The following is a 12,551-nucleotide window of genomic DNA, read 5'->3' as shown; positions in this document are numbered from 1 at the left end:
GGTGCCAGGGGACTGGAGAGTGGCGAATGTTGTGCCCCTGTTCAAAAAAGGGAATAGGGATAACCCTGGGAATTACAGGCCAGTTAGTCTTACTTCGGTGGTAGGCAAAGTAATGGAAAGGGTACTGAGGGATAGGATTTATGAGTATCTGGAAAGACACTGCTTGATTAGGGACAGCCAGCACGGATTTGTGAAGGGTAGGTCTTGCCTTACAAGTTTTATTGAATTCTTTGAGGAGGTGACCAAGCATGTGGATGAGGGTAGAGCAGTGGATGTAGTGTACATGGATTTTAGTAAGGCATTTGATAAGGTTCCCCATGGTAGGCTTATGCGGAAAGTCAGGAGACATGGGATAGTGGGAAGTTTGGCCAGTTGGATAGAGAACTGGCTAACCGGTCGAAGTCAGAGTGGTGGTAGATGGTAAATATTCAGCCTGGAGCCCAGTTACAAGTGGAGTTCCGCAGGGATCAGTTCTGAGTCCTCTGCTGTTTGTAATTTTTATTAATGACTTGGATGAGGGAGTCAAAGGGTGGGTCAGTAAATTTGCAGACGATACGAAGATTGGTGGAGTTGTGGATAGTGAGGAGGGCTGTTGTCGGCTGCAAAGGGACTTAGATATGATGCAGAGCTGGGCTGAGGAGTGGCAGATGGAGTTCAACCCTGTCAAGTGTGAGGTTGTCCATTTTGGAAGGACAATTAAGAATGCAGAGTACAGAGTTAACAGTAGGGTTCTTAGTAAGGTGGAGGAGCAGAGGGATCTTGGGGTCTATGTTCATAGATCTTTGAAAGTTGCCACTCAGGTGGATAGAGCTTGTAAGAAGGCCTATGGTGTATTAGCGTTCATTAGCAGAGGGATTGAATTCAAGAGTCGTGAGGTGATGTTGCAGCTGTATAGGACTTTGGAGTACTGTGTGCATTTCTGGTCGCCTCATTTTAGGAAAGATGTGGAAGCTTTGGAGAGGGTGCAGAGGAGATTTACCAGGATGTTGCCTGGAATGGAGAATAGGTCGTACGAGGATAGGTTGAGAGTGCTAGGCCTTTTCTCATTAGAACGCCGAAGGATGAGGGGTGACTTGATAGAGGTTTATAAGATGATCAGGGGAATAGATAGAGTAGACAGTCAGAGACTTTCTCCCCGGGTACAACAGAGTGTTACAAGGGGACATAAATTTAGGGTGAAGGGTGGAAGGTAAAGGGGGGATGTCAGGGGTAGGTTCTTTACCCAGAGAGTGGTGGGGGCATGGAATGCGCTGCCTGTGGGAGGGGCAGAGTCAGAATCATTGGTGATCTTTAAGCAGCAATTGGATAGGTACATGGATAGGTGCTTAAGCTAGGATAAATGTTCAGCACAACATCGTGGGCCGAAGGGCCTGTTCTGTGCTGTATTGTTCTATTTTCTATGTTCCTTATGATGTTCTTGGCTGTTAATCTCATTACAGCCTTTGTCCAAGCATGGACAAAAGTACTGAACTCGAGGTGACATGAGAGATATTGTTGATTAATGCCCTTGACATTAAAGCATCACTTGAGTGACTGGCATCAAGGAACCGAGTAAAACTGACGTCAGTGGAAACTGGGGAGAAACTATCCACCGATTGGAGTCATACTCAGCACAAACAAAATAGTTCTGGTTTTCAAGGTCAATCATCAGTACCAGGGCATCAGCAGTAAAGTTCTTCAGGGTCATGTGTATGGCACAACCATATTCAGCTGCTTCATCAATTACCTTCCTTTCATTATAAGGTCAGAAGTAGGGATGTTCATGGATGATTGTAAAATGTTCAGCAACATGCGTGAATTTTCCAATACTGAAGCAGTCCACATCAATGTGCACTGGATTACATTTAGACTTGGGCTAAGTGGTAAACAATGAGCATCCCCAGCAAGAGAGAAGCTAAGTATCATCATTTGACATTTGATAGCATTACATCACTGAATACTCAACTATCAACATCCTGGGGGTTATCATTAACAGGAATTGAATAGGACTCACCGTATAAATTCTGTGGCTTTCAAAGCAGGTCAGAGGCGAGAAATTCAGCAGCAGCAGATAACTCAATTGCTGAATCTGCTGCCTACTGAAGACCAGGCGTGCAGGAATTAAGTCGGATGACCTAGACCTTTACAGGAATTCCGGATATGATCTCCACGAGGCCATTAAAGATACCAAGAGACAGTACTAAACCAAGTTCGAGGCCCAATCCAACTACACAGACAGCCACCGCCCGTGGCAAGTCCTACACAACACAAAATGAAGTTGAGCTAAATAGTGGAAAAAGACATCCCTCCCTGATGCTTTCTGTGCTTGGTTCAAGCAGAATGCCAGTGACGTGGTGTCACCTGCCCTGACAGCCCCAGTCACACTTGTTCCCTCTGTCACTGCTGTCAGATCGGTCTGCTTGAGAGTAAGTCCAAGGAAAGTGACTGGCCTAGACAGAGTCCCCAACCGCAAAACGAGATTCTGTGCAATCCAGCTGACAGAAATATTTGCTGACATTGTTAACCTCTCCTTGCTAAACTCTATAGTTCCTACATGCTTCAAGAAGACCACCATCATCCCAGTACCAAAGAAAACATATGCAATGTGCCTCAACCACTACCACCTAGTGGTTTTGACCTCCATAATCATGAAGTGCTTCAAGAAGCTGGTCATGGCCCACATCCGGTCTAGTGTCCCAGCCTACCCCATTCCCCTGTAAATTGCCTACCAGTGAAACAGCTCCACAGGGGTTGCCATTTCCCTAGCTGTACACTCATCCCTGGAACATCTGGATAACAAGGATACCCATGTCAGGCACCTACTTATTGACGACAGTTCCACCTTCAAAACTGTAATCCCCTCCAGACTAATCTCCAAACTCCGAGACCTATGTTTCAGCCTCCACCCACTGCAGCCTCACAGCGCCAGAGACCCGGGTTCAATTCCCGCCTCAGGCGACTGACTGTGTGGAGTTTGCACATTCTCCCCGTGACTGCGTGGGTTTCCTCCGGGTGCTCCGGTTTCCTCCCACAATCCAAAAATGTGCAGGTTAGGTGAATTGGCCACGCTAAATTGCCCGTAGTGTTAGGTAAGGGGTAAATGTAGGAGAATGGGTCTGGGTGGGTTACACTTCGGCGGGTCGGTGTGGACTTGTTGGGCCGAAGGGCCTGTTTCCACACTGTAGGTAATCTAATTCAAACTAGATTCTCAGCTTCCTTACCCACAGACCGCAATCAGTGAAGACAGACAACAGTATTTCCTCCATGATCATTCTCAACACTGGTGCCCCACAAGGATTTGTACTCAGCCCCTTACTGTTATTCCCTGTACACTTTGTATGAATGACATCTGCAAGTTTGTTGATGACATCACTGTCGAAGGCTGGGTATCAAACAATGATGAGTCAGAATACAGGAAGGAGGTAGAGGGCTTGGTATCATGGTGCAATGATGACAATCTCTCCCTTAATATCAGCAAAAACTAAAGTACTGATCATTGACTTCAGGAAGAAAGGAGGAGGACATGCTCCTATCTACATCAACAGAGTGGAGATGAAGAGCATCAAGTTCCTAGGAGTGACAATAACCAACCACCTGTCCTGGACCTCTCACATAGATGTGATGGTCAAGAAGGCACAACACCTCTTCTTCCTCAGGAGACTTAGGACATGTCCATTCGGATCCTCACCAACATTTACAGATGCACCATAGAAAGCATTCTATCTGAGTGCATAATGGCTTGGTATAGCAACTGCTTTGCCCAGCACTGTAAGAAACTACAGAAAGTTGTGTGCACAGCCCAGACTATCACGGAAGCCAACCTCCCATGGACTCCATCCACACTTCTCAATGCCGCAGAAAGGCTGCCAACATCATCAAAAACCCCTCCCACCTTGGTAATACTTTCTTCCAACCTTTTCCATCTGACTGAAGTTACAGAAGCTTGAACACACGCACCAACAGATTCAAGAGCAGCTTCTTCCCTGCTGTTATTAGACTGATGAATGGACCTCTCTAATTTCAAATCTAATGTTGATCTTGCTTTTGTCTACCTCCTGTGCAGCCGTAACCTTGTATGCCCCACTCTGTCTAAACACTCTATGGTCGGTATGTCCTTGCATGTTATGATCTGCCTGTATTGCTCATAAAACAAAACTTTTCACTGTACATAGGTACATGTGACAAAAATTAATTACATCAAATCAAATCCCAAAGCCTGCTCACCATCTTCAAAACACAAGTCAGGAAATGTGGTGGAATACTCTACATGTGCATGGATGAGTGTAGCTCCAAAAACACTTGAGGCTCAACAGCATTCAAGGTAAAGCAGCCAACTTGAGTGACATCCTATTCACCATTTCAATATTCTCTCCCTCCATTGCTGATGTACAATGGCAGCAATGTGTACTATTTACAACATGCACTGCAGCAACTCATCTAAGCCAAATCTGAAACTTCTGCCATGTAGAAGGACGAAAGCAGCAGATACCTGGGAACACCATCATCTGCAATGGGTCAAAGTTCTGGATAAATAATAACACTTCCTTATTAACACGGTGGCTGTACCAACACAAGAGAAACTGCAGTGGATTCTGCAGAAGGTGGCTCACCATCACTTTCTCAGGAGGAGTGGGAATGAGCAAGCTGTTTTCTCCATCTTCTGCAGAATAAGTATGGAAACTAAATGGAGTTATGGACCAACTCATCGGGTATCTTTCAGTGGCTTTGTACATTCCATTTGTTGCATAGCAAAAAAATGACAGTGTTAATAAGATATTTTAATAGATTATGTCAACAGAAAAAAGGACTAATACTTGCCCTTCAGAAAATAAAAGCATAGATTAGTCTCATCAATGATCTTTATCCCGGCTGGTACAATCTTCCAACACTCACTCACTAAGTTTAATTGTAATATGGTTCAGCAGGTGAGACACCAGAAGTCTGTAAACACTGGAGAACTGTGTTCTGGCATGAACTCTCTTCCTGAGGAAAGGGTGAATTGAGGGAGAGGGGAAAAAAATAACAAAAAATTGAAAATGCAAACACTGTTCATAAAGCAGTAATTTCTGCATTATACAAAATAGCCTTAATGTATCTTTGTATAAAATGAAGTATATGATCAATACATTATCCTATAATTAACAGTCCACATTCCGTAGCTCTCCCAACGATATTGGACAATTGTTATCTCTTCTCCTCATGAAGATGGTGGATAATCAGAGCAGATTGCAAACAATGTTTTTCTCCCCTCATTTCGCCAGTGCTGGAAGATTTGAGGAAGGGGTTAAACTCTGTCCTCAGATACCATACTAGAGTGTTGAAGATGTGATGCATGTTTCTGCCTCTAATCTAATGCTGAGAACAATGCTTGGGATTGGAGTTGCTGGGAAAGGACTGAAAGAGGAATGATCTAATTCGTCTGGTTTCCATGCAGGTGATGCGCATGACCTTGTCAACCCTGAATTGGAGGCGCAGGGAAATGGTGCGATGGTTGGTGACCTGTGCTACAGAAGTTGGTATGCAACTGAAATCATTACAATAAATATTTCAAAACTTGTCTTAAAATGCTTTGTCAAACTATATTCACTTTATCTCAGAGTAGTACAGATTTCTGAAGAAGTACGAGAAATTGCAGTAAAGATTTACGAGGATGTTGCCAGGGTTGGAGGATTGGAGCTATTGGGAGAGGTTGAATAGGCTAGGGCTGTTTTCTCTGGAGCCTCGGAGGCTGAGGGGTGACCTTGGAGAGGTTTATAAAATCATGAGGGTCTGGATAGGATAAATAGACAAAGTCTTTTCGCTGGAGTGGGGGGAGTCCAGAATTAGAGGGCATAGGTTTAGGGTGAGAGGAGAAAGATATAAAAGAGATACAAGGGGCAATGTTTTCACGCAGAGGATGGTACGTGTATGGAATGAGCTGCCAGAGTAAGTGGTGGAAGATGGTACAATTGCAACATTTAAAAGGCATCTGGATGGGTATATGAATAGGAAGGGTTTGGAGGGATATGGACCAGGTGCTGGCAGGTGGGACTAGGTTGGGTTGGGATATCTGTTCGGCATGGACGGGTTGGACCGAAGGGTCTGTTTCTGTGTTGTACATCTTTATGACTCTATGACATTCAGCTAACCCTGTTTGTTTCTTAATTGGTAAATGTGTTAATCAATTCATGATAACTCCTGGTTGATGTATGTTCACAAGAAAAATATTCCCATGCTTTATTGCCAAAGTAACTACTTTGTTACTGTGAATTCAGCTTTCTTATTTCAGTAAAGTTTCAGAAGCTCCACTCAGCCAATGTTTCCCTCTGTCCATAGTTAACCATTGTTGCCAGAACTCACTGTCTAAGTAATTAAATATGTAAGGAATGTGAAAAATAGAAAATTCATAGGAACATTATTATAAATTTTTAAAAAGGGCCAGTAAATTTAACTTGTATTGCCAGGCCATTAATTGTTCTATGACACCGAAATGTTGCAAAGTGTCTTTCCCATTATTCTGATTATTAAAGAAGTTGGTATAATTATAGAGGTCTCTGTTACCATTGGCAGGTTTAATGACTAAAATAGATTTCTAACAGCAAAGCAAGTAGAACTCCCCTTTCCTTCAACTGCCAACTCCAGAATGATGTTTTGCTATAGCAGCATTATAATTCTTCCCAAATGCTGTTCCATGATTTATTTACCAGAAAGCAGAGAATGCCACAAAATGAACACCAGCAGACAGTTGCTAACTAGCAGTTTTAAAACAAAACAGAATATGAATGGACAACAGAGGAGAAAATGTAACATATAAATGTAATCAATATTAATAAAATTATTAAACAATTGGCTGCAATCAGCCATATCTCTACATCTTTTAATTATAGTTATACTATCCTTCTTTAATGTGTTTCTCTTATTATTAAGGTACAATAAGATATGAGCTTGTATGTGGCTTCAGAATAATCTACTTAAGGAAGTGGGGGGAGCAAGATCCTTGTCCATACATTCTATAAAACCCCTCAATAAATGTGGCATAGCTCACTTACATGTTGTCCTTCCATTTTCCCCTCCTTTTTTCCTTGTAGGTGTGCGAGCTTTGGTCAGCATCCTGCAGAGCTGGTACACCCTCTTCACTCCAACTGAAGCAACTAGTATTGTGGCAGCCACAGTCACATCACACAACACCATTCTTCGACTCAACCTGGACTATACACAACGGGAGGAGTTGGCAAGCTGTGCACGGACCCTTGCTCTCCAGTGTGCCATGAAAGACCCCCAGAACTGTGCACTGTCCGCATTAACGCTGTGTGAAAAAGACCATATTGCCTTTGAGACAGCCTACCAAATTGTTATTGATGCAGCTTCTACGGGTATGACCTATTCCCAGTTGTTTACCATAGCTCGGTATATGGAGCACAGAGGGTACCCGTTGCGGGCCTTCAAACTTGCAAGCCTCGCCATGACACACCTCAATTTAGCCTACAACCAGGACACCCACCCCGCTATTAATGACGTTCTTTGGGCCTGTGCGTTGAGTCATTCCTTGGGAAAAAATGAACTGGCTGCCATTATCCCATTGGTTGTTAAGAGTGTACAGTGTGCCACAGTGTTATCAGACATCTTGCGCAGGTGCACGATGACAGCCCCTGGACTGGCAGGCATCCCCGGGCGGCGAAACTCTGGGAAATTAATGTCAACCGACAAAGCCCCGCTCCGCCAGCTGCTGGATGCCACGATTGGTGCTTACATCAACACCACTCACTCTCGTTTAACACACATCAGCCCTCGCCATTATGGGGAGTTTATTGAATTTCTTAGTAAAGCCAGAGAGACGTTTCTGATGGCACAGGATGGACATATACAATTTGCGCAGTTCATAGATAATCTAAAACAGATTTATAAGGGAAAGAAAAAACTAATGATGCTTGTCCGAGAACGCTTTGGCTGATGCACTATTTATAAACTTTTGTTGGTTTTTTTTTTGTTCAACTGTGATCTTGTCTCATAGGAGTGGTACTCAGTGTCTTGGCACAACCAGTGGAGCCAGTCAGCATTTATTCAAGCATTAATCAATTTATACATCGTTCAATGATTTCAGTAGTCACAAAAATAATTGTTCTCGCACATAAAACTCAAGGATTATGGAAAACAAAGTTATACAAAGTATCTTACACTTTATTGGTGTACCCATTATACCAAATTCTGTTTCACAAGAAAAATACCTCTATCTCTCACTTCTTTCTCTCTCTGTCTTTCTGATTATCTCCGACTTGCTGCCTCCCATAGTCAGCTTTAATCTCCATACGTTGCCAGGTTTCAAAGCAAAAGAAAGAGTACGCATTTTAAAAAAATGTACAAGCAAAGCAACACTAAACCTCACGCACCACCAAAACAGTTTAGTGAGATGGCTTACTCACATGCGACCATATGCCATGTGTTTTTGTGTGTGTGAAGGTACTTAAAGAAGAGACCATTCTCAGGGATGCTAAAACAAAAGTAGCAAAAGCATTTATTGAAAACTGTAAATATTATATTATATGTGTCAATTATTGAAAGAATTGTAAAGTATATTAATTTATAATTAATATTCTATGTCATTAATGGGATACTTGAAATTCACTGTGGGCTGGAAATGTTTTAACAGGAGGGAGACTGCAGAGCACATTTCTCAGGTTACCCCAACCCCCACGCATTGTGTGTTTGTATGCGAACGAGTGAAGGAGTTGGCATCACTATGCAGAGCTACTTACATACTGTCCCCTGGGTCTGAAGTAGTTCCCATGGGTGAATTGGGGTTAATTTTTTTTAATGAGTTTTATTTTTAAGTGTGGATAGATAGGTACAGATGGTTGGAAAAAATTGGTTTTGGTACTTTCTGAAAGTACACACTGGTATTAATTAACCTGCCTCTTGTACCTCTATCGGGACAGTATTTTGTGGTTCGAACAATTATTTTAAAAAAAGAAACGTCGCAGGTGTCTGAAGTGAATGAGCTGATGGCACTCAGTTTCCTTTGTTAGATCTTGTCTGTGCAACCTCTTGTCATCAAAAGAAGTCATATTTCTTATTAACACCTCCACCATGTTCCTAAACCACAGATTAAATAATTAATTAAAACATTATTTAAAAGAAGTGTTTCAACTTACAAAACTGTTGCCTTTCCAATGTCATTCATTCAAGAAAGATTTTTTTTCTCTTCTGTTACGTTCCAGCGTCCAATGTTTTAATTTTTACAGATAGCTGCTTTCTGTGAACGGTTTTGGGAAAAAAAATGTAAATCTTGTTGGTCCAGTTGCATTGCAAAAAGAAAACTTCTTTTGAATGTCTTTGTGTTAACTGTACCAGTGTCCGTTTGTCATAGTTTTAGGGGAAAAAAATGCGCTGATAGAGAACGTTGACTAGATGTACCTACTGTCGAGATATGAAAAAAAGTGTTTAGTAAATGTCGCCTCTCTCTGCGCTACTGAAAGCTTAATTCAGTATTTGTTGCCACAAAAGTATCTACTTTCATCAACAGTTCATTTTTTGTGTAACCTCTTGATCTGATGTTTAAAAAAGACAAAAAAATACAAAATTTAATACTATTTATGTAATGCTACTATCATTTTATATAACTGTGTCAAAAATTTCAGTGCTTTTTTAATGAATAAAGTGTGGAACACAACTAAAATTCTAACCTTTCTTGGTGTCTTTGTCTGGGGATTATTTAACTGCACAGTAACAGTTTAAAAGTTTTATTTCCCCTGCTCCTGAACTCAACTGTTTTGGATATACAATTTGTCTTCAGTGGAGAAGAGTCAGCTAGCTTAGCATTGACCTGAAATGTTAATGTTGTTTCTCTCTCCACAGATGCTGCCTGATTTGCTGAGTAATTTTCAGCATTTCTGTTTTTATTTCAGATTTCCAATATCCGTAGTTTGCCCTTGGCTCAACACAAAATGTTACAGTCAGCACAATTGCACTCAAGAGGCAAATTAATGGCCTGTATGGACTGAAGATATAGGTAGAGAAATGAGAGGTGAGCTGATTGAAACATGTAGGATTCTTAAGGAGCTTAGACAGAGTAAATGCTGAGAGGATATTTCCTCTCATGGGAGAGGACCAGAGGGCATAGTCTCAGAGAAAGGGGTGCCAAATTAAGAATGATGAGGTGGGTGGGAATCACCTCAGTTACATGTATAGGCCTGAGAGTCCATTCGGAACATGACCTGCAAGATCTTCCTATCCTGTCCTTCAGCCCCCCAACCCTTCGCCTACCTGATCAAGATTTGCCTGTCTGCCTGGCATAGGATCCACCTGTCTAAGGACAAAGGCAGTAACAGGTATGTTTTAAAAATGTTTCTGCTTTACAAAGGAATTGACAATTGTACTTCAATCCAACCCGAAAATTGTTTTGTATCCTTTTAAGCCACTTTCAGACATTTAAAATCACATTATTCAAGATGGTGGATTCATACAGATTTAAATGCTCTTTTTTGTGGTAAACTTATTATTATCTTAATAGTCAAATTTTGCCAATTAAGACTCTGATCTATCAAGGACTTTCTCTAAATCAGCATTTTATTTTTTAAAAAACATGCTATCAAAAATAGTGATCAATGATTCTTGGCAATGTGGATTTTGTATTACACAATATGCACAACACATTTGAATAAAAACTCAGGAGAAAAAATGCTTTTCATTTAGGAGGTTATTTGCAATTGCTTGCCATTCCTGATGAAGGGCTTTTGCCCGAAATGTCAATTTTTCTGCTCGTCGGATGCTGCCTGAATTGCTGTGCTCTTCCAGCACCACTGATGCAGAAACTAAAACATTGTCCACTGAAATCATGTAAGTTATATATTAGTATGTCAAGGTTAATTGTAAGGCAGTTTTTTTTATCAGCAAACTGATTATAGAATTTATGGGTGGCATGGTGGTTCAGTGGTTAGCACTGCTGTTTCACAGTGCCAGGGACCCAGGTTCGATTCCTGTCTCAGGCCACTGTGTGTGTGGAGTTTGCACATTCTCCCCGTGCCTGTGTGGGTTTCCTCCAGGTGCTCCAGTTTCCTCCCACAATCCAAAGATATGCAGGTCAGGTGAATTGGCCATGCTAAATTGCCCATAGGTGCATTAGTCAGGGATAAATGTAGGGTCAGAAAATTGGTCTGGGTGGGTTGCTCTTTGGAGGGTCCGTGTAGACTTGTTGGGCCAAATGGCCTGTTTCCATATTGTAGGGAATCTGATCCTAAAGAATTAAAATACTTGATTTAAACATTGTGAAATTTAAGTTGTTTTTAGTTCACTTACTGTGTACATACAGGCGAGTATTCATGTATTAGCTGCATTTATCAACTCAGCTAATACTGTCATATGTTTTGAAGCAGATTTTTGATATTTGCGCTAAATTAGCAATGACTTGGCTAAGCAGCTCAAGACTTTGGTGTAAAGTAGACAATGAATCCAGATTAATTGGATTGTCTACTGATCCAGCTTCTTAACAGATGACTGAATGCCTGTCAGGTAAGAAGGCAGGCCAATCTATGTCACTAGCACCAAATGCTTGATTTGTGCAGTAAGCTGACTGATTGGAGCCATTAATTATAACGTCAGAATTGGACAGCTCAATGTGGAAATGCGTGATGCGCTTTTAAAAGGAAATGTGGAGAATACAGTTGAGAATACTAATACAGGATGACCCAACAGGCAGATAAAGCCAAACTCCCTTACCTGCCATCATTTGAATGTGGAATAAATCTTCAGTTAAAGCACCAAAGTTATAACTGAAGAAATAGCCTCCTAACATCATCCACAAATGCCTGTACACCTTCCATTGAAACCCTCATCCATGCCTTTGTTACCTCTAGACTCACCATTCCAATCCTTTCTTGACCAGAATTCCATCCTCCATAAACCTCTCCTCATCCAAAAGTTTGTTGCCTCTCACATATTCCATATCAAGATTTGATTGCTCATCACGCCTGCCTTAACTGATATGTTTGTTTCTGGTGTACTAACATCTCAATTTTAAATTCTCATCCCTCCCACTTACAGAACCTCCCCCCCCCCCCCCCCCCCCATATGAGGACTTGCATCTCCCTATCCATGTAACGTCCAGTTAACAATCTTTCCCTAAATATGACTCCAGCCACCCCTACAATTGGCTACACCTTCAGTCGCCCTAGTCCTACAGTGAAGTTGTTCTTCTAAACTCTTGCAAATCCACCTTAATTTCTTTATTGCTTAAAATCCAGCTGACTGACAGAGCTATAAACCTCCCCTACTAGTCTGTTCTGTTTGGCTGTCCATATAATTCGAACCTCCATGAATCACTTCAGATTTTCTTTTATTATAAATATAGATTGTTAGTTTTTAGATCTATAAGGTCACTCCTTCACAGTACAGAAGCCTTAGTTTCCTCTGTCTTTTTTTATAAACTTCCTCAATCATTCCTCACTCTTCAGTTCTTGACAGTAGAGATCAACTTTCTGGCTATTCTGTGAACTCTCTCTGGTAATCAAGCTCTCTCCTGTGCTTTGGTGACTAGAACAAGACACAATATTCAAGGTGTGGTCTAACTATAATAGTACACAGTTCTACCATGACTTTGC

General features: G+C 41.6%; 1 protein-coding gene across 6 annotated transcripts in view; it reads left to right on the top strand.

The window, feature by feature from the left end:
- Positions 1-9,637, top strand: part of zswim5 (zinc finger, SWIM-type containing 5) — a 269,540-nt gene extending 259,903 nt beyond the window's left edge. For all 6 annotated transcript variants that reach the window (XM_087990545.1, XM_087990543.1, XM_087990544.1 and 3 more), the window contains 2 exons: positions 5,414-5,495; positions 7,047-9,637. In XM_087990545.1, the coding sequence (XP_087846671.1) occupies positions 5,414-5,495; positions 7,047-7,909 (945 nt within the window). In that variant the 3' untranslated portion in view covers positions 7,910-9,637. The remainder of the gene's footprint in view (positions 1-5,413; positions 5,496-7,046) is intronic.
- Positions 9,638-12,551: the final 2,914 nt, after the last annotated feature.

This window comes from Chiloscyllium plagiosum, unplaced genomic scaffold (assembly GCF_037043375.1).
Source record: "Chiloscyllium plagiosum isolate Xiang-an unplaced genomic scaffold, Cpla_swu_hap1 HiC_scaffold_9, whole genome shotgun sequence".
In the NCBI taxonomy this organism is placed as follows: domain Eukaryota; kingdom Metazoa; phylum Chordata; class Chondrichthyes; order Orectolobiformes; family Hemiscylliidae; genus Chiloscyllium; species Chiloscyllium plagiosum.
The sequence above is the reverse complement of the archived record's forward strand: the minus strand, read 5'-3'. Positions and strand labels throughout refer to the sequence as shown.